This window comes from Plectropomus leopardus, chromosome 12 (genome assembly GCF_026936395.1).
Source record: "Plectropomus leopardus strain MGB_pleo_1.0 chromosome 12, ASM2693639v1, whole genome shotgun sequence".
NCBI classification, from domain to species: domain Eukaryota; kingdom Metazoa; phylum Chordata; class Actinopteri; order Perciformes; family Serranidae; genus Plectropomus; species Plectropomus leopardus.
Window position 1 is genome coordinate 30,750,855 of NC_142187.1, and position 21,403 is coordinate 30,772,257.

A 21,403-nucleotide genomic window follows, 5' to 3' on the forward strand; every position below is an offset into this window, starting at 1 on the left:
CGCACTGTCAGAAGTGGCTCAGTGTGGACAAATGTAAAATAAAAACACTTTATTTTAGGTGTTAATGCGTTACAAGACATTTTAAATGTAAAAATATGACCCAGTTGGTTTAGGTAGTATTTTTACATTGAAAATGCTCCGGACGGCTCAACTTCATCATCCTCTCCCGCAGCACATTAGAGGCTCCAGTGACTCACTATCGCCTCTCAGGCCAGGATGTGTTATTACAGAGGGGACGGCTCGTCCCTGGCTGCCTAACAGTGATATCTCTGCAGTACAATACATCGGCATCTTGGACATAACGTCAAAGGTGTTACCTCTTCACACGCTTTTGATAGGGTTAGTTCGTTTTTTGAATGTTTTAAACTAAAATTATGCCCAGATCTTACATAACACACCTTTAGTGGGAGCAAATATTCGCAGCCAGGTTTCACAATCTTTGTGAAAAGTCTTTCCTGTGCAGTGGAGGCTCAAGCTGCTCTATGGTTTTGGAATTAGATCGTATATGGCTCTAATGTTCATGTACTTTGTTTGGGCATCCACATACTTTTGGCCATATAGTGTATGTATTGATGGATTAGACTCTCATCTTTACAGTCATGGTGGCCATTTTCGAGAAAAGCGGCCTGTAGTAAAAAATGATTTTTTGAGGGTCAAGAGGGACTTACTGGATTTTTGTTGCATCAGTTGCAAAGAGCTCTATAAAACGGGACCAGGATCAATAGACGGTGTAATAAAGTGACTGTTCATGTAATTTACTAACTCAAAAACGCTATAATAACCTCTCTCTCTCGCTCTCTAAGGCCCCATGCAGGAGACGGTCTTCGACTTTTGGAGGATGGTCTGGCAGGAGAACACGGCTGCTATCGTCATGGTGACCAACTTGGTGGAAGTGGGCAGGGTGGGTATTAATTAGACTTTCACTCTAACCGCCGATCTCAAATAAGATTACCGTGCCCCCAGTCGACTGACAGCCTGATTGTATCTGAAGACAAACGGAGCCATCCTTTTTTTAGTGCCTTTGTGGGTTTGGACATCACTGTCCAGATGTTTCTGTTTGTGTGTGCGTGCTGGCTTAGTGAGGCATGGGTCTCATGTGCCGCCAGCTCTTTTTCCGTCTATCTGATCAGTGAGAAGTGAGAAGAAACTGATTGATGGCCTTCATTACCGGAGAGGCATCCAGGCAACTGAGTACTGTTTCATCTGAGTGGCTCCATAACAGGAGATTATGCTCCGCTGTAGCCGCCCGCTTCTACCAGGCTCCTTTAAGCAGAAACATCTCTTAATGTTGTCCCCACTGGACAAAAGGGGACTGTTATTGAGTGCTGAGGATGGCTCATAATGCTCAAACTGGAAGCAGAGCCTTGACTCTTTTTTTAGCATGTGGTCTGCCTCGAAAAAAAACAGAGCTCTACTTCAGTCCTAATTTGTTCCACTTAACTCGCACTGTAGTTCCTCCTGGTTAGGTTATAATCAAGAGAAAATGAAGGTCTTAACGTACAGTGTAATGCTTTGACTGCCAGGGGATTTTCTCCAAGAATTTTAAACACATTTGCACTGAAAGCCCCTTAAACACAGGCACACCTTGATTTCGCTGATGTGCATTTTTTGGTGGGGCTTAAATGTAGCAGAGCTGATAATGATTCATGGGCCCATCTCTAGGTACCTCATTAGGCCGTTCCTCTACAGTAGCTGAGCCCAGCGCGCCCCGCCCCACACCTTCTCCACACCTGCTTAGCTGCGGTGCCGTCCTCGGCGGGCCCCGGCCCCCAAACCGTCTGTTATATGATCCTTGTCCAATGGCGGGCGGTAGGCACAGTTGGTCACAGTGACGGTGGCTCCACAGAGGGCCCCATAAAATCACTCCGCCATATCACAGTGGGCCATCTGCTCGGCACAGTTGCTGATGAACTCTGGGAAAATCCTGGCAGCCTCTGTGTCCCGCTGGTTTCACACACAGGGGTGGCGCTCGTCGTGCTTTGATGTATTTGCTTTGGAAGGTGGTGTGCTGATGTGTGATGAGGTGATGCTACGTGTGCATCTTTTCCGCACACTTTATCCATATAAGCGAATGAGTTCGGTGCGCACACGCTCACAAGTGTGCCCACGCAACTGAACATCTGTGTGTATGCTGGCATAATTTAGCCCAAAGGCTAATTCCCCCCCAAACCAGGCGCCTGATTCAGAGTGATCTAATAAGGTAATGGCTTTTGCCTAATTCAATCTGGCTGGAAGCGGACGGTGGATTTGTGATTGTCATCGGGGATTAGTCATCAGGGGTGTCACAGAAAGGGACCTGAAAGTCCCCCCTCTGTCTGTGTCACTCCACAAACCAAAATCTCATTTCATTCCTAATCAGCGCATAGACTCCAGAAATGAAAATTAAATCTAGTTGTGGCTGATGTCGCATTTATCCCTCATCAAAAATTATCATTCTCTGATATACCTCCATGATCTCAATCTCTATTACCAGCCATACTCCCTCAGTATCAACAGTTTAATTGAACAGGGGGGGAAAGGGGGGGGGGGTAATTTTGCACTCTTATGATACCTAATACAAGTAATATTTCCAGTGGGGTGTTTTAGGTTTCTGTTGGGAAATCTGTTTTAAACAGCTGAGGGTTTATTATTTCATAGCATTATTGGATTGTCATTATATCTCCCTCATCCAATTGTGGTGTGCTGTTCTTTTAATGTTTTGTCCTATTTCTCTGCGCCGGTAGTTAAAAACTTAAGGTGGACAATTCTCGCCCCCCGCTCAGCTCTGTTCCAGAGGTGTGCACAGTCTACCTTTAGACTCATTTTCACATTATCGACGTGAGAATGAAAAAGCAATAATGTGAGAATGAGCTCTCCATCGATACATAAGATTCCCATTTACAGCAGATCCTTGACCAGGGGTTGAAACTAATAAGAAGCAAATCTCATTTTGACTTCTTAGAAATGCTGCAGACACTGAAAGATAAGATGGCAAATGCGGGGTGACGATTATCTTCACGGCTTGCAAACTCGCAGAAATAATTTGTAAGAGAGCATGTTATGGAATAAAGCATTGTGTGTGTGTGCAAATGTAAATGCATTGCGGTTAGCATACAGTGCTGTGTGCATGTGGTTATAAAACACTTGCCTTTGTCACTCTCAGGTGAAGTGCTGTAAGTACTGGCCCGATGACACTGAGATCTACAGAGACATCAAGGTGACGCTGATAGAGACTGAGCTGCTGTCAGAGTACGTCATCAGGACCTTTGCTGTAGAGAAGGTACACTTCATAATCTCTATTGTCCACAAAGACATTCAAAACAGCTTTTATACTTGTGCAGAGTGCTCGACCTAAACCTTCGGCCGTTGAGCAGTTTGGCTGAATAAGTTCTAGGTTACATGCATTGCTCATAAGCACCTCTTAAAAGTTTCTCTGCTACTTCAACTTGATTTAAAAAATGACTTGTGTTTCAAATGTTCACTTGATTAAAACAACTTATCAAGGACATAGCAATATGGGTTTGAATTCTCTGATTCCACTTTTTTCAACTAGCATGAGTGTTTTTCTGTATTTTATATAAAAACACACTTCTAGATTTAAAACCGTCATTTAAGGATTTGAAAAGTATTGGAAAAAATGGCAAAAATGCCCACACCAAATACAAAAAAAGCATGGCAACAGAATAAAAAAATTATATAATAAAGTTGTAGACAATGACAGACCATGTAAACAAAGAAATATTAACAGAATAATCATGTATTTTGCAGTGCAAAACCTCCAATACTATTGCTAAGGAAAGATAGCTTGTACTATATCTCACTAATGATTTCCTAGTGGGACCCTCTGGGTCGTTTAATATTGATTAATTACTGAACAAAGAGGAATTCAAGTTACAGTCACAATATATTTGTTAATGTGTGACAGTGAGTCCACCTACAAAGTAAACATTAATGTTCAGTGTGTAGGATTTAGGGGGATATTTTGGCATTTTTTTGTGTATTTGTTACCTTAGTTTGAGCCATTTATATCTACATAGGGAGCAGGTCCTTGTTCCCGGAGTCCAGCGTCTTGTACCACCTTGTTTCTACAGTAGCCCAGAACGGACAAACCAAACACTGACTCCAAATAGGGCCATTTGCCTTTTCCTGTAGGCCACCAAAGATAGATGCGCCTCATCAACAAGCTGAACGGAGATGATTTTTGAGGTGAAATGGATTTATTCAGTGTTTTTAGTGGTTCAAATAACTTCTAATAACTTTTTTGTTGTAGAGAGGAAGAGATCTCTGTGGATAATTCGGCTGCTGGTTAAAACCACCTGAGCTGGAACCTCTGATGGATTTCTAACAGGGATTTCACGCTTCACTACATGTCACCAAATCTCACACACTGCTCTGTCAAGGGCGCAGTGTATGAGGTTAATGGGGATTTAGTGGCATCTAGTGGTGAGGATTGCAGATTGTAACCAGCTGAAATTTCAACCGGTTACAATTCAGTCAGTGTTCATTGTGCAGGAAATTTTTCACCAGAAGCCGAATTATCTGCAGAGGTCTCTTCCTGTCCAGAACAAATGGACCAGGTTATTTAAACTGCTAAAAACACTCAATAAAGCAGTTTCACCAGTGTTTTTATCAAAGCTGCTCATCACGGAGAGGCTGCTAACTACAGTGGCAAAGCTAAAACACAAATAACCCTCTCTTTAACCCTACTGTAGAAACATGCAACACTGACCGAGGATCTGCTCCCTGTGTAAATTTAAATGGCTCATTCTAAGGTAACAAAAAAAATTACTATTTTCAGGTGATTATACACTAATGAAAACACACTTAATATAAATCCCCCTAAATCCTGCACAGTGGACCTTTAAATATGAACTTACTAAAACTGCAAAAACGGCCTTCGGTATGTTAAACCACATAACAGAGGTTCTATAGTAGGTAAAATCTAAGCGGCCTTGAACATACTGTTTGCTGTTAGATAATGGAAACTTTGCTCAGCCCCTCCTCGACTTTGCCCATGAAGTGTGTGTTTGTATTCAATCCGACTCTGTATTTGCTTTAGAAGGACCTCTCACATCGTCTGCACACTGTATCCTCAGTCTTCTCACCACATCACCGCCGTCCTCTGCTGTGCTTTGTGTGTTTAACGCGATGGCTCTGTTCCTCAGAGAGGGGCTCATGAGATCCGGGAGATCCGACAGTTTCACTTCACGGGCTGGCCGGACCACGGGGTGCCCTATCACGCCACGGGCCTGCTGGGGTTTATTAGGAGAGTCAAGTCCAAGACTCTGACCAATGCTGGGCCCATGGTGGTTCACTGCAGGTTGGTGTGCACTGGAAATGACCACTTTGTTTCACATTTTGTTTTTACTCTGTTTTATTCCGTCTGCTGATTGAAAACAAGCAGCTCCCAGGGTTGGGAAAAATAGATTTGTGCGTAACTGAAGATTATCACAGATGTTTTGTTGTCATTTGTTTGACAGTCTTATTGTCAGTAGATAAAAAATTACTTCCAAACTTATCAAGTGATGCAGACAGTGTTGGTGTTGAGATCCATGTGTGAGAAATAGTCCTTAAGAAAAGCACTGACTGCAAAATATGTGGATTGTCCCCAAGTACAGGGACAACACTTTTGAAAGGACATGATGTAATTTTATTTTTTAAAATATATCTTGTCAGTGCTGTGAACGCAAAAACAAAATCCTCAGTGCACAAAGTTTCCACCTCCACGAAGCGTGAATACTAAAAATCATCTACTTCCTAATAATATCCAAACGTTGTTTCAAATGAAAGGAAGTATACGTGATTTAAGAGGAGTTTGTATGCTCAAGAAACGCAAAATATAATTATATATAATATAATATATATAAAACATTTAATGAATTTAAACATGCTTTTAAAAACATATATATGAGGGAAGATGGGCACAGTAAGATATGATACAGGACAGGTCGGTTGCTTTTGATAGTGTGACTTTGTTTTCTGTATTGACCTGTTTGTTCTGGTGTGTGTGTGTGTGTTTGTGTTTGTGTTTGTGTTTGTATTTGTTTATTAAGATCGATCTGCTCTTGTTTTTGTTTTGAATCTTGTTTGATTAGACGTGGATGGTAAATGTGTGCATGCTAAACACTGTGGTGGAAATAGGGAATAACCATGTTTAAAATTTTTTTTTTTTTTATAAAACTGGTAAAAAAAAAAAAAGTGGGTAGATTTGATAAGTTTTACTTCCTCCTACTCCTTTTCGGACATGAAGGACTTCAGTTTGTTTACCGAATATGTCCAATGAGCATTCTGGTGTTGTTTTTCTCGCTTATATTTTATTTTGTTCTCCTATCTTATTTGGCATGTGTGAAATAAAGATCTAACAACTACTACTAGATACCACTAGAGAGAAGTTAGAGAAAGTTTTTTTTGTGAGCCAACCCTCTAAAATATGGCTTATAAGAGCAAAAAAAAAAAAAACATATCACATCCATTTTTTAAATTATGCTGTACTTCAAATGTCAAACTTGAGGTATTCTACTCCTCTATAAATAAATAAAATAAAAAAGCTTTCTGTCGCACCCCTGAGGTTTCCAATCTGTGTGTCTCCCTGCAGCGCCGGCGCAGGACGGACAGGCTGCTTCATCGTCATCGACATCATGCTGGACATGGCGGAGCGAGAGGGTGTGGTGGACATCTACAACTGCGTGAGGGAGCTGCGCTCACGGAGGGTCAACATGGTCCAGACTGAGGTACGGCGGATCTGGTCCCACAGGGTCCTCCTTGGCAGAGCTGGGCCTGTCCACAGAGTTTCCTGAGAAAAGGAACGTGAGGATGCAGTTTGACAGGCTGTTGCCATCAGATGTGGATTAAGTGGTATCTGCAAGTAATTCTGAGCATAAGCCCCACTTCTCTGGAGCTCCAGAACAAATGCTCAGAATTAATCGCAAAGAAAGGAGCCCTTTCATGAAAAACGTGTTATTGTCAGGAAAAATTAATCACCATACCTGACATTTATTAGTCAATATTTCTGCAGGATAAGCGATCCAGTCTGTAAAGATTTTTAGCCGTTTTGCCATGACTGATGATGCCCATTATCTTTTAAAATGCAGCGTAATTAGTTTTAATTTTTTGCTGTCAGTCATTTTCTAGTGCCAGTTCAAGTGTTGTATATTTCAAACAGTAGGAGTATATTTCATTATGTAACCAAAGTGTCCAAATTGACCTCTGTGTGAAGGCTGGAGGGCATGTACTCTTTAGTGCATGTTTTAACCTGCTTGAAATATCAGATGGATAGTGTTTACATTTACAGCAGATATATTGATGGCTACGACTTTGCACGTTTATGATTGTTTCTCACAAAAGACATTTATTGAAGTGCACACCCTAACTATTTCCCAGCACAAGTGCTTGGCAATACATGTTATAATAAAAGGGTTTAGAGGCTTGTAACTGGGAGCATTTAGCTCATACTGATGGCTGAAAACGTCCCTGGCTCATCCTGCAGCTTTATTCCTGTGTGGGGCTACAGGAGGACTTTGCGCTTTCCTGAACACCGGCCATCTGGAGGTGTCCATAGTCTCGTTGAATGCATCATTTCACCGTAATTCCCTTTAAATCACAGGCGTCATTGGACTTAATGGGCAAATGTTTCATCGCTGACGTATGAATTGGGATTTGAGTAACTGGAGACCAAATGTTGTTCACCCTGAGTCACTCTCCTCAAGTTCAGTGACCTTCAAAGAGTGTGTATGTGTGTGTTTTCCCCTCGCAGGTGTTCAGGCTCGTTGGCACGGCTCCTCAGCCCGCGGCCAGACACTAACTCTCCCGACGTTGTTTAATCTGTCCGCGGAAATGAAAAGCCTTGTTGTTGTTTACAGTTTATAAGCTCAGATAAGATCTGTAGATCCTGGTTTGAGCGCCGTGTTGTCACCGACCGGCTGACCCCAGCGCGAGCTAGTCAAACTCTCAGGTCAGCGGTTCACGTCCTGCTCTACACTTATCAAATGGCAACACATGTTTCTGTGTAAATCTGTAAATCAGTGAACCCTGTGCATGTGTGCGGATTTTGGTCCGAAGTGACAAGGGAGTGTCAGCTGAAAATGTCACTTCAGAATAGATTTGCATCAAGCCTCAAGCTGTGTCACCATGTCGACTGCTTGACTGACTGATGGGAGGAGGAGGAAATGTGTCGCGATCTCCAGTATTGCTCTGCATGGAGTTTAGGACAGCAGTGGGTTGTTTTTGATTTTAAGACATCTGCCTTGTTCGTGCCTTGATCATGACAATAACAAAGTTGAAGTCTCAACCTGCCAGAGGCTGCTAAGGCTTGACAGGGTCATGAAAACCTGAAAGGTCATGGAATTTAAGAAAATACCTTCTTCCAGGCCTCTAAATATTTTAAGGCTTTTAAAATGTCATGCAGTTCTGAGCTTTATGAGATAATTAAATCAGCCACGTACCAAAATAAAAATGCAAAAATATGTAATGTGTAACCTTTGAACATAGACAATAACAAATATTAGTCATAGAAAATGCCTCAAGGGTAAAGAATAATCATGGTTAGGTTGTGGAAAGGTCATTGAATTCTTCTAGCAAAAATGCAGAGGAACACTGGCTCGTGCATTTCTGCTGCCGCTGCTGGTAGAAATAAAATAACATGTTGTCTGTTGTTATGAGTCTTAGAAGTCTGATAGATCCGCAATGAGGATGCTGTTTTTTGCAGGAGCAGTATGTCTTCATCCATGATGCAATCTTGGAGGCATGTCTCTGTGGCGACACCACCATCCCTGCCAGTCAGCTCCGCTCCGTGTACTACGACATGAACCGCCTGGACCCGCAGACCAACTCCAGCCCCATAAAAGAAGAGTTTAGGGTGAGAAAATGTCCTTATATGCTCATTCTCAGGTCCACACTTGTATATAAGGTTTCTACATGTTAATGTTTAAAAAAAAACCAACTTTTTATTTCTTCTTCATACTTTTTGCACGATAACATCTATATTCACCAAGCAACATCCTCCAGAGCTGAAAAATGAAGCCGAAACAGAAGTTACAAAAACTGCAGTTCCTCTAATGGCCACTTGAAACTGGCTCCCGAAGCCATTCGATCCCCATGGACCCCCACGTTAAATGCCCAGCTTTGAAGCAGAAATGTTTCAAATGTTGGCCTATATTGCTAAATTTAACATTTATGACAACTTATCTGGGGGTGAATTTTTATATAACTCACCCGTTTACATTTTATTAAGGCTTAGAACTACACAAAATTAGGGGCGGGTCGCTTTGAGTGACAGGCTGTCTGCTTATAGAGTCCGCGGCATCTCAGACAGATCCATCTCTCGCTCCTCCACAGCCGCAGCTTCTCGCCCAAATATGGTCACTTCTGGTTCTAAATAACCAAGATAGTGACAGTCAAAATGCCAAACTCGAGGCATTAAAACGGGAGTCTAAAAACCAGTGGGTGATGTTACAGTAGCTGCGTCCAGTATTTATAGTCTATAGTATTGGTCTGATAGACTGTTTATAAAGATGGACGACACATCCCCACTGATGCTCAAGTGGAGCTGAAATATCCCACATAGGGACACTGCCATCATGCGCTGGTGAAGTCATTTGGAGCCAGAGTCTGCGCAGTATAGCAATATCCACGGTGAGGGAGTTCCTGCGAAAACACCCGTCCGACCATTTGCTAGCAGCCCTATTTAACACAAGCACGCAGATTGGCTGTCACAGCTGTCAATCACGGGGGAAAAATCTTTTTGTAGGATTAAATATCTCATTAAAACTGAACTTAACATAAAAACAAAAACTTGAACAAACATCAGAGTGATGAGAACTACCTTCAGTGACATAACACCATCTTTGGGAAACATTTATTTGGCGTGTACTTCGAGTTTTTAGTTTTTAGAGGGGCGGGCTTTATGATATATATATATATATATATATATATACTGCAGACAGACAGGGGCAATCAACATCAAAAAGCTACACTTTGGAGGATCTGTCATATTGTCCGTCTTTATATAAAGTCTATGGAATGACTGACTGAGAATATAGCAACACTTTCTCTGAAAAGTCCACAGTTAGAGCTTATAAACACAACCGAATATGAACTAGCGTTCCTGGAGAAAATGACCAGATAAAGAAATCAGTCACAAGCTGACATTAGGTTGTAGTCAGAGTAAAAAAAACTGCTCAAGGGGGTTTCTTCAACATACTTTTACCTCATTATTTGAAACTGTGGCCATGTTTAATTTTCATCTTTCATTGTGACATTTCATAAAAAAACAAAAATACTAAAAAGCAGAATAGGTCTCTTTTAACATGATAATGCAAATAAGGCAGTGTGTGCAAATCCCTAATAAAGCATTATCTCAAGTGCAGGATAAGTTCAAAACAACCGTAAACATGTTGTCCCTTGATGAATGGTGCAGTCCCCCTCTGGGACAATCACTGGCAAATATATCACCTTGCTTTAATCTGTAATAGTAGCACCCCTCCTTGGACCAATCAGTGTTATATGAGATGCATCACCCCCCTTAAGTTTCATCACGGTCGCATCAGGGGAGTAAGAGCTATCGCTAATGTAACTGATTAAAGAATTGCATTGTTAATTACCATATTGGGAGATAATTAGCGCACTCAAGACCCAAGTGCCTACCTTCCTGCGTCCGTATGACAGTGTGTAATTCTGCTTCCACCCTGACAGACTCTGAATATGGTGACTCCCACGCTGCGAGTGGAGGATTGCAGCATCGCCCTGCTGCCCAGGAACCACGAGAAGAACCGCTGCATGGACGTCCTCCCTCCAGATCGCTGCCTCCCCTTCCTGATCACCATCGACGGCGAGAGCTCCAATTACATCAATGCTGCGCTCATGGATGTAAGAGTCAAACACACACACACACAGTGGCATCACTTTACGGATCACTTAAAGGAGCATTCCAGCATGATTGAAATTCTTGCAAATTGAATCCCTGTGATTTTAAAGTGGTGAATTCCCAGGGCAGGAAATTGCGGCTCTCCGTGTGAGCTAAAACATGTTGCTTTTCTTGTCTAATCGTCGATATCAAATCAAGTACTTTGCCTTTTAAAATTAACAGAAAAAGTCCTGATCTGTTAAGGCTAATCAGAGTGCGGACGCTTGTGTTTCAACCTCATATGCAATCTCTTTGTGTGATTATTTGACATCGCTTATGTTACATACATATTCCTGTATTTGAAATCCATGGTGTGGTTGTGCCTTAAATAAGAACTGTAATCTTAAGACTTGAACTCCACTTCAAGGATTCAAGGACTTTTGGTTCCCACATGCATACCATCACACTACAGAATATAGATTGAGACATAAGGGACAAGAATCTCAAGCCTGCGCGAATGACAAAAACAACTAAATGTGTCATAAAAAATGGAATACTGCCGACCCACCCACAGCAGAGAAGGCATTAACAAACAAAAGGACTATACTATATATCACACATTAAAGTGCTAATAGCATAAATTAAAGTGCAAATAGAGCAAAGTTAATAATAAAACACGCTCTTGGTACAGCACGTACTTGACATACCAGACTCTAAAGGAAAAAAAAACAATAATTCACCCTTACAAAGTATAATTATCACACCACACAGCTGTGTCTAACAGTGTAGTCTAAACATTTAAAAGATCTACATCTGCAGTATTTTAACCCTCAGACACCCTGGAGTCTCCTCACATACCTGCATGCAGACAGTGAAGGACTCAGAGGCCTCCAGAAGTACTTAAACCATGACCATGACGAGTCATACATTCATACAGTAACTATTATACATGGTGACATTCAAATACTTTCCAGTAATTTTTCTACGACAGTCACAAAACCAAGGACTCAAGTCATATTTTGATGTGATTTATATCTATACACCGGCGTCGACTGTTATTGCAGCAGCAAATCATCATCTGCTGCCACCGGCTAACATTGAGAGCAGCAAAGATTGTTGATTTTAGCTAATTGAACACCACTTTAAGATAATATGTAGACATTATTGATTGTTTGCTAAAAAGCAGTTAATTTTTCCATGGTTAAAGGGGTATTTTGCAGATTTTCAACCAGATTCGTAACATAACAGTGTGGGTAGTTTGTGGATGACGCAAAATGTGCCAAAAAAACATCGCAGTTTGACTGGCCCTCGGGCTGTTTCTCAGACTAAAGGCTGTATTTCTGCCACTATGGACACAAAGAATATAGAAGTGGATCAAGAGACAGATCCACCCCTCTTTCTGTCTGTCAGACTCGAACTGTAAAACAAGGCAGTGCCCTGTTTAGCTGTTATTGCAAGACTTTGTTAACAGGAAGTGGGCTTCCTGCTATTTCCTGCATAGTGAAAATAAAGGCTAAAACTGAGATTAAATGATAAAACTGAGCAGCATTCTGTTCATGTGCTGCCTGTTTCTCATATTTTAGTTTACTGTTTAACCGTAATATGAGATTGTTTGTTGTCAGCTGGCCATCGTTGTGTCAAACAGGTGAGTTTGTGTAACGTCACATACCAGCAGGGACGTTTACTGGTCCGGTGCAGCGCAGTGCAGTAGTGTGGCTGCAGATTTCTGAGCAAAAGCAAATGCCACAGTCCTTTTCCTCTGTTTTCTCTGGTCATAAAGCAACAATTTCAAAAGTATTTGCATCTTTCTGCTGCAGAAACAGCCTAGATTTATGAAAAGACCATCTTTCCAGCAGTGCAATATGTCTGGGGTTCAATATTCATTTTTGACCTTGGAAATAACAGAAAAAAATACACATAATACAAAACAGGCCAATTTCATGACCCCCAAACTTCACCTGCTGACCAGATCATGTGATATGATCAAACAGCAAATAAATCGACCTTGAAGTGTTTTGTTAACAATTAACACGCCATTGAAAGAAAAATCTTCAAATGCAATAAAATTGTTGTGTCATTTTGAGTTGGTTCTGCCCTCATGGACATCTGTGGCAGTGATTAAAATGCACAGGACAACACAAAATAAACCTTAAAATCCATGTCTACCAATTTTCGAGTGTTAAATGTATTCAGGGCTGCCTAAACAAAGAACACCTTGACAAAGCTCGTGTACCGTGATGGACTTTTTGGCTCTTGTCTAGATTGAGCAGGTGACCTTTCAGGTAGAGGATCCTCTCAGTCACCACTGGGAGCCAGAAACCACATTAAAAGTGCAGCGTCCCAATATAATCTCCCCAGACACAAAATCTCCATTAGAAAACAGCGCTCAGAGCGAGGCAGGTCAAAGGATGGAGGTCATTTTAAAATGGTTATTGGTTTATTCTTGGTAAGTTGTCAGCCTACTGACTACACTATATAATATGCATGAGGTGTATTTAGTGACTGTTTTTCCACATCTTTCTTTTTCGTCTTCTCCTCCAGAGTTATAAGCAGCCCTCAGCTTTCATAGTGACCCAGCATCCGTTGCCAAACACAGTGAAGGACTTCTGGAGACTGGTGCTGGATTACCACTGCACGTCCATAGTAATGCTCAACGACGTCGACCCAGCCCAGGTAAACCCGACCTGATACGTGTGCATTAACACACAAAGTAATCCCCCGGGGATACTGTAAGAAGCACACTGACAAACAGATGAAACGGCTCCTTTCATCAGAAGTCTGTATCTAATAAAGTAGCACAAAAGGACAGCGTGGGAACTGGATTCAAAGAGAGATTGCTTTTTTTGTTTGTTTTCTCCGAGTATGAAAAAACACAGGGGTGTATCTGTGCTGGCAAACACATATATATGCGTCTAGCAGTATATGTTTGAAATGAGGTGGCTGCTGTGGAGTGGAAGAGGACTTGCCATGAAAGCGCGGGTAGATGGAGAGACAGGCCTGTGGAAGAGACTATCCAGATTTCTCAGCCTGAGGCTCTGTCATAACACCCGGGGATCAAAGCCTGAAGCCAGGCTTGCTCTCCCCATCCAAATCCCCTTTCCCTTGGTGACTGACTGACTGGCTGACTGGCTGAATAGAAAAGGCCTTTTAATTCAATATTCTCACTGTAGCCAGCCAGTCAGCAAGCCAAGGAAACAGCACAGGTGGGAAGAGAGAAAGAGGAGGTGGGGGAGGCAGGAGTGGATGGAGACGAGGGAGGTGGAGGTTTACTATCTTCTCCATCAGCATCTTTGTTTCTGCATCTGTTGAATTTGTCAAATTTTGACAGGCTCTCAAAGGAAGCTAGAAAGTGGTGCTCTCTCTGCCACACAGACTCTAAATGTGTTTTTTTTGGCGTGTATTTGTGTGTCCATTTATATGCGTGTACTCAGGCCTGTTATTTGCATTCTTCTCAGGTAGTCTCTTTTTCCCTTGTTTGTCCATGACTCTGCATGAAGGCACGTCTATCTGTGCAGAATCTGTCCATCTGTGCGTGTACGCTTCCACAAGTCTGATTTAGTGCTGTGAGGCCGGCGGTGTGCTCAGCAGGTGCATGTTCTTAACTGGGCTTTCTCTCCTGAGGAGCAGAAATAGGGGAGATTTTTTCACTTTTATGATTCTGTCCCAGGGGTTTGATTCTCCCGACGCACTCTTCAACACTGCCATCAGAGCTGTCAATAACCCTATCAGTGTTGTCTTTTCTTTTTCTGCTTTTAACTAGGGCAGCAACTATGTGTTATTTTTTGTTACAGACTAATCTTTTTTTCCCAATATACTTTAAAGTGTTAGAAATACTGAAAAACCCCCATCGCGTACCCCACCATCACCTTGGGCTTTCAACACAGCCCAAGGTGAGATCTTCAAGTAACTTGTTTTGTTCGTCCAAGCAGAAAGTATTAGATTTACAGTTATTTTAAACAGAGAAAAACTGCCAATCTTGACAATGTAGAAGCCCAAATCAGATCCACCGAGTGGAGTTTTACTTGATAAATGGCCTGTGATTCTCAACCAAGGGTATTTGTACTCCAGAGGATACTTCTGCAGTTGCCAGGGGTTACAAAAGTTTGTGAAGCAACTGAACAAATTCAAAAACTTAAGATATTATTGCATTTTTTAAAAATCCACATATTTTGCCGGCTGTAACTTCTGAACACCATGTCTACGGCCAAGCAGCAACCTGCTGGGCTGAAAAAGGAAGCCAACACAAAGTGCCAAAAACTGAAGTTCCTCAAATGGCCACAAGTAAGTTGCATTAGTCCGGGTTATATATTTTGAAATTAACTGGGTCCAGTCGGTTGTCAGAAAGAATTTCACAGGTCAATCAGGCTCCTGACGAGTGGCAACTTCTGAGGCTGAAAAATGAAGCCAAAGTTAAAGTGCTAAAAACTGCAGTTCCTCTAGTGGCCACTTGGGGCTGGCTCCAAAAGTGAGTAAATCCCCATAGATCCCCATGTTAAAATTCCCAATTTTACAGCAGAAATAAACATATTTACATCCGAGTACAAAAACCAGTTTTGGTCTCTAAAGCTAATTTCAGCATTCGTGACAACTGTTCACGTGGTGAGTTTTTTTGTATAATTCACCTGTTGACATTTTATAAATCATCATCTAAATCATTACTTACATGAATGGTCAAAATAGATAGCTAACACTTAAGCAGATGAAATAGAGATGAGATAATTAGCCAAAGTAACTGATAAACAGTTGTGGTAGATAGCTATATGATGAATGGTTATTAAATTAAAAGTAATGACTCAATGGTTTAAAAAACAGATAAATAGTTGAAATAGTTAAAAAAATGTTGGCTGAACTTGTTGCACTAGAAAAAAAATTGTTCAAATAGTTATTTTAAGGTAATAGATAAATACATTCTGAACCATTATTTATCTATCAATCAATCATTGTTCACAGACATATTTTAAAGACAGTTTTTTGTTCACAGAGCAGATTCTCAGAATTTCTCTCAGCCTGCAAAGTAAGTAGAAAAACAGCTTTTAAGAAAGAAAGAATGTGTTTTTTTCTGTTGAGATAGAACAACTAGCCAAGGTTTTTGGAGAACTTGTGTTTAATTAGTTGGACAAAGGGTCAGTTGATTAGGAGAAAGCTCTCATACTTAGAGTGCATCTCTGTTTAGTGTCGCATCCATAAAAAAATCTATTTCAGCTTTTGCTTGAATTTTCTCCCGTGAAAAAACGATTCATGGTATTTTAAAAAGAAAGCACTTCACATTAAATTAAATCACCTTCTTCCTCTCTGCCTCTTGTTTCTTATGATTCATGTCCTCAAACTTTATAATCCTGCAGAAACCTCTTTTACATCTCTGTGTGTAAGAACTTTAAACCAATGTCATGAGCTTCAATTGGGATTCAAAACTAATGAATCCTCTTCCGTTTTCTTTGTTTCTCTTCTGTGTTTTTCTGTTTTTCTGTGTGTGTGTGTGTGTGTGTGTGTGTGTGTGTGTGTGTGTGTGTGTGTGTGTGTGTGTGTGTGTGTGTGTGTGTGTGTGTGTGTGCGCCCTGGTGTACCTGTGGTCCTATGTGTGCGATTGTGTGTGTGTGTGTGTGTGTGTGTGTGTGTACGTGCCTGTTTTGTTTAGTTGTGCCCACAGTACTGGCCAGAAAACGGAGTCCACCGCCATGGACCCATCCAGGTGGAGTTCGTCTCTGCAGACTTGGAGGAGGACATCATCAGCAGAATATTTCGGATCTATAACGCAGCACGGGTACGGTGACACGGAAGGGTCAAGCTTCAGAGCAACAATCACGTGTTTGGGAGAAAACAACATACACTTTGTGATAATTTCTTCTGTGCGGCACACTTTTTGTAACTTTTCTAGCTTGTTTGCCTTCTCTGTCGTGATCACAACAGCCAATTTATTCTGTGACTGCACACCTCACACGTCCCACTCATACGCCGGCCTGTCCATTCAAGCTGTGCAGCGGCAGAGTCATTCTGTTCTTTAACTATGCCACTGCAGCAGGGATTTGACCGAGGTGTGATCGCCTCATGTCACGTCTTTTAGACAGCTTGAGGTATGTTCACACATAGTTAAAAGGTAGAAGTTGAGCCAACTGTTCCTCCAATCAACACTTATCCAGTCTTGGAAATAGTTATTGTTTCATTATTGCAAGTTTTTAGATTTTGTCTCAGAGATTTCCTTCTCTACACCAATACAATGCACAATAGAAACAATCTCCTCATTACTGCATATCGGAGGTTTCCAGGCTGGAGGTCGCGACCCCCCAAAGGGTTCACGAAATGAGCTGAGCAGTTACAAGATAATCCCAAAATGCATTTCCTTTACACAAAATTATATTTATTTTTCTGACTTTTCAGTAATAATTCCTCTTTCTCGTTAAATGCTGGATGGCTTTACTTAATCACGTCCCCAAAACGTCTTCAAATGATTATTCATTAGAAATATGTTTTTTTACTGCTCACATTGAACCTATCAAGGGGTGTCACTTGTTGACTTGCTTTGTTTTTAACTCTTTGAATTCCCAGCAAATTGGCTTGATTCCTTTGAAAAACAGAGAAAAAAAGGCAATGAGAAACACAAAAAGAAATTTCACAAAAATAGCAACAAAAAAAGTAAAAAGTACAACAATCTACCCATTACCAAAATTACCTAAAAACTATAAAAACAACAAAAACAAGGGAATGACCTGAAAAAAAGTTGCTCATCCCCCTTTTGTCCCAAAAAAAATCCAATTTGCTCTGGGTTTGTATGTTTAAATACTAGTGAAAGCATCTGAATGCAGCATGCAAAATGTGATGATCCAAAAGATTCACAGGTTTAAAGGGACATAAGCCGAAGAGTTTGGGAACCAGCTGTCTGGATCAGTGGTCCACAATTGTTACCTTAACCTGGACAGGACCGGTAAACAGGATTCTTGTGATGATTGATTACTTGTTATCATGTTCCTTATCTGTTGTGTAAATTAATTTTATTCACTATTTCACAAGAAAAAAATTGAGCTTGGTATGACAAAAACATCTACATAAATTAGTGAAAAAGAAACAAATTCTGTCTTATTCCTTTAATCATCCTGTGACTGCTCAGATGTATTTTGTGTCCCTCGGGGAAGGGCCACAGATGGCCCCCATAGTGGGAACCACTGCTCTGGATAGATTCACAAACCTTTCTGTGAGCAGTTTTATTGGTGCGGTCCCTGTAAAAGCTGCATGTTGACCGCAGTACTTCATCCCCCAATTGTATATCAGATACTCACCCTCTTACGTTGAATTTGTGGGAAAAAAAAACTTTTTCTCACATGCATCCAGTGGATGAAGAATCCGAAAACTGGAAAAAAAATTCACATGGGACCACAATTAGCAACAGCAAAACTGTATCAAAACATTCATTTAGAAACTCTCATACATTTCAAGCAGTATAATCCAAGTCTCATTTATTCAGTGGTGTGCTCAGTATTTCCCAGACAGCCCCTTCTGACAGGGAACTGAGCTAAAAGTGAAACTTATCTTTGCTCCATTCAAAGCCAGACTCCATTGACAAAAACAGTCATTTTTACCTCGATGATCTCAGCAGCTGCTGGTCTACCGCTGCCTCCTGAAGTTAATTTGTTTGTGCTATTGTGTGACTTTAGTGAGTCTGAACTAACCCTGTGAAACACCAAAGTCACACAATAACACAAACTAACTAACTGATGGAGGCAGCGGTAGACCAGCAGCGTCTGTGTCCAGTGAGGTAAAATTACTGTTTTTGTCAAAGGAGTCTGGCTTTAAAGAGAGCACAGACAAAGTTTCACTTTTAGTTCAGTTCCCCGTCAGGAAGGGCTGTCTGTGTGGAACATACTGAGCATACAACCGGATATATGTTTGTTATGTTATATTATTGTATGAGAGTTTGAAAATTAATCTTTTGATATAGTTTTGCTGTTTTTAAACACGCACCCCTAAGTTTTCAATTCATATTTTTTTTTTGTTTTTGGATTCTACATTTGCCGCAGGCAATTAGAAACAAGTGTTTTTTCTTACAAACTAACCATAACACGGTGTGAGTGACTCACAGAAATGATCATTTGGGGGGTGAAGTATTCTTTAAAAAAACCTGTAAACAGGTTTATGCACCGCAAATCAAATTCTGTTAACTTTTAGTTGGAGTGAAAGAAGAAATCTAAGAGACAGATATCGCTCAACTTAACCAAACAAAACTAAAACTCAAAACTAAAGTCAGACTATGCTTTGTTTTTGTCATTTGGGTGAACTGACCCTTTAATTTTGAGCCACCAGACATAACTGCACCGGAGGGGATCTGATCTGCGCCAGCGTCACCTGCAGTCACCTGCATAAGCTCCTTACCCCTCCAGTCTGCCCGCGGCCGTCAACAATCACTCCTCACATGAGCGTGTTATAACGGCGTCTGGCCGGCAGAGGCATAATACAATCTAATCACACATGATCACTGACAAGTGTTATTGATCGATGCGTCTGAGTGTGATTTAGAGTGTCTGCAGCTCAGATCTTAACTATCTGTCTCCAGCTGTAACTGTGCTCATCTATCAGCCCGTCTGTCTGCGCGTTCATCTCCTCACTGACTCCTCGTGCCCTCATCCGTCTCTCGTCCAACGTGTCACCATCGAGGCTCAGCTCAGCCACACCTTTACAGTCTGATTGCATCTTTGCACCGCAGCGATTAACCCTTCCCCTCCCCTACTGTGTGGTAACCTGGGATAACCAGTGTGTCTTTCTCCTGCAGCCTCAAGACGGCTACCGGATGGTGCAGCAGTTCCAGTTCCTCGGCTGGCCCATGTACAGAGACACGCCCATGTCCAAGCGCTCCTTCCTCAAGCTAATTCGACAGGTGGACAAGTGGCAGGAGGAGTACGACGGAGGCGAGGGACGCACTGTGGTCCACTGTCTGTGAGTTATCACTCCACTCAGTGCAAAGGGATGTTCATCCAGTGCTGCGATTAAAAATGAAACATCTCCACCTACTGACTGAAGAGCCTCTCTGCACCACAAAGCTCTGGCTCCTTATTTTATTTCATTTATCTCATTTATCAATTTAGCACCATGAGAAACACTAACAGAAGACAGGTAAAAAAAAATTTAAAAATGTGCCAGAGAGGTTAGAAACCCAAATGGACTTACAGAAATATGTCAAAAAGGTAATACAATAAATTACAAGTAATACAATAAATGATAATACTTTAATACAAGCAATAAACAATGGGGTCAGTGATAAACCACAAAAACATTGAGACAAATTCTGAGTGTGAGTGTGTTTGCATACATGCGTGTGTGCATAATTAGACTGCAGGTTACAATATACTAATGAAGGCATTTAAGGAGGCTTGATTCTTTAGGATGGCCTCCAGTTCTCACCTAAAATATGAAGAGATGATGATGTTTTGGCTAAATGAACGTCTATAAGTGAAAGAGAATTGGCACTTCTCTATCAGCTTTATTGTCATTTCTGTATTAAACAAAACTTAAATGATTTTTTATTTTACTTTCTCCTTTGTGACAACTCCAGGAACGGAGGTGGCCGAAGTGGGACGTTCTGCGCCATCAGCATCGTGTGTGAGATGCTCCAGCACCAGCGCTCTGTGGATGTTTTCCACGCTGTCAAAACACTAAGGAACAATAAACCCAACATGGTGGACCTACTGGTGAGAAGCACTGCAGCAGCACTTTTGTCACACTTGTTAAGAGTTTATTATAACCTCACAAAGTACCAGATGGTATTTAAAGGGGGTACTCCAGCAATTTATTGTACTTTCATAAACTTGTGGGACTCACAAGAGACATATTAAAAAAAAGCAAGATCTGCTGACTTTTAGTCCTTGGTATTAATGGGTCAAGCTCCAAAAATGCTAAGTCCCCCATTTCCTGTAATGCAACTAAACGTAATGCTCTGTTAACTCCGCTCTGGCGGTTTCTAACACAAGCTTTTTGTCATTAATGTATTATTTTTAAGCTTGAGCCAATATAATCCTGATGATTTGAGATCTCATGTGTAAAGTTTGTCGATTGCCTCTTTAAAAATCCCTAAAGTCTTATTGACTTGTGGTCGATAAGAAACCTGTTTATCCCTGGTATTAAAAACATGCATCCGGTAATCATTGTGAGTCCATCAGTCGGACTCGCCAGGGTGGTCCGGGATGCATTTGGATGCATATTTTTTGTGTAAATGCAAATGCGTCTTAATGTGTCCCTGACAGGGACTGTGTCATCAATGCAGGACGTGGTGGTTGATTTGGAGACGGCGCACCAATGGTCTATAGCTTACCCGTTTCTGGACTAGTTGGACAAGGTGCTGCATGACTGTCCATCGTTTCTTACTGTTGAAGGAAACGTGTGAATTCTGCTGAAATATCTCCAGCTGTACTGATACAAACATGATAAGCAAGCAGCTAGCAACAGTGTGAATTTAATAACTGTACGCAGACAAGTGGTCAGCTGGAGACGGGGACAGACGTGGCTGTGAACAGTGATGAGTCTTGGCTGTCCACTTGTGTTCAAATCACTGAAACAAATGTTAATATCAGGTATAAACAGGTTCCATGTGCTCACTCGTCA

General features: G+C 41.3%; 1 protein-coding gene across 9 annotated transcripts in view; it reads left to right on the forward strand.

Moving 5' to 3' along the window:
* Positions 1–21,403, forward strand: part of LOC121951210 (receptor-type tyrosine-protein phosphatase mu) — a 211,096-nt gene that overhangs the window by 188,254 nt on the left and 1,439 nt on the right. For 7 of the 9 annotated variants that reach the window (XM_088085802.1, XM_088085796.1, XM_088085797.1 and 4 more), the window contains 10 exons: positions 804–901; positions 3,143–3,259; positions 5,145–5,299; positions 6,575–6,710; positions 8,684–8,833; positions 10,669–10,842; positions 13,361–13,492; positions 16,455–16,580; positions 19,578–19,741; positions 20,358–20,493. In XM_088085802.1, the coding sequence (XP_087941928.1) occupies positions 804–901; positions 3,143–3,259; positions 5,145–5,299; positions 6,575–6,710; positions 8,684–8,833; positions 10,669–10,842; positions 13,361–13,492; positions 16,455–16,580; positions 19,578–19,741; positions 20,358–20,493 (1,388 nt within the window). The remainder of the gene's footprint in view (positions 1–803; positions 902–3,142; positions 3,260–5,144; positions 5,300–6,574; positions 6,711–8,683; positions 8,834–10,668; positions 10,843–13,360; positions 13,493–16,454; positions 16,581–19,577; positions 19,742–20,357; positions 20,494–21,403) is intronic. The other 2 variants (XM_088085798.1, XM_088085799.1) reach the window with 2 other exon arrangements.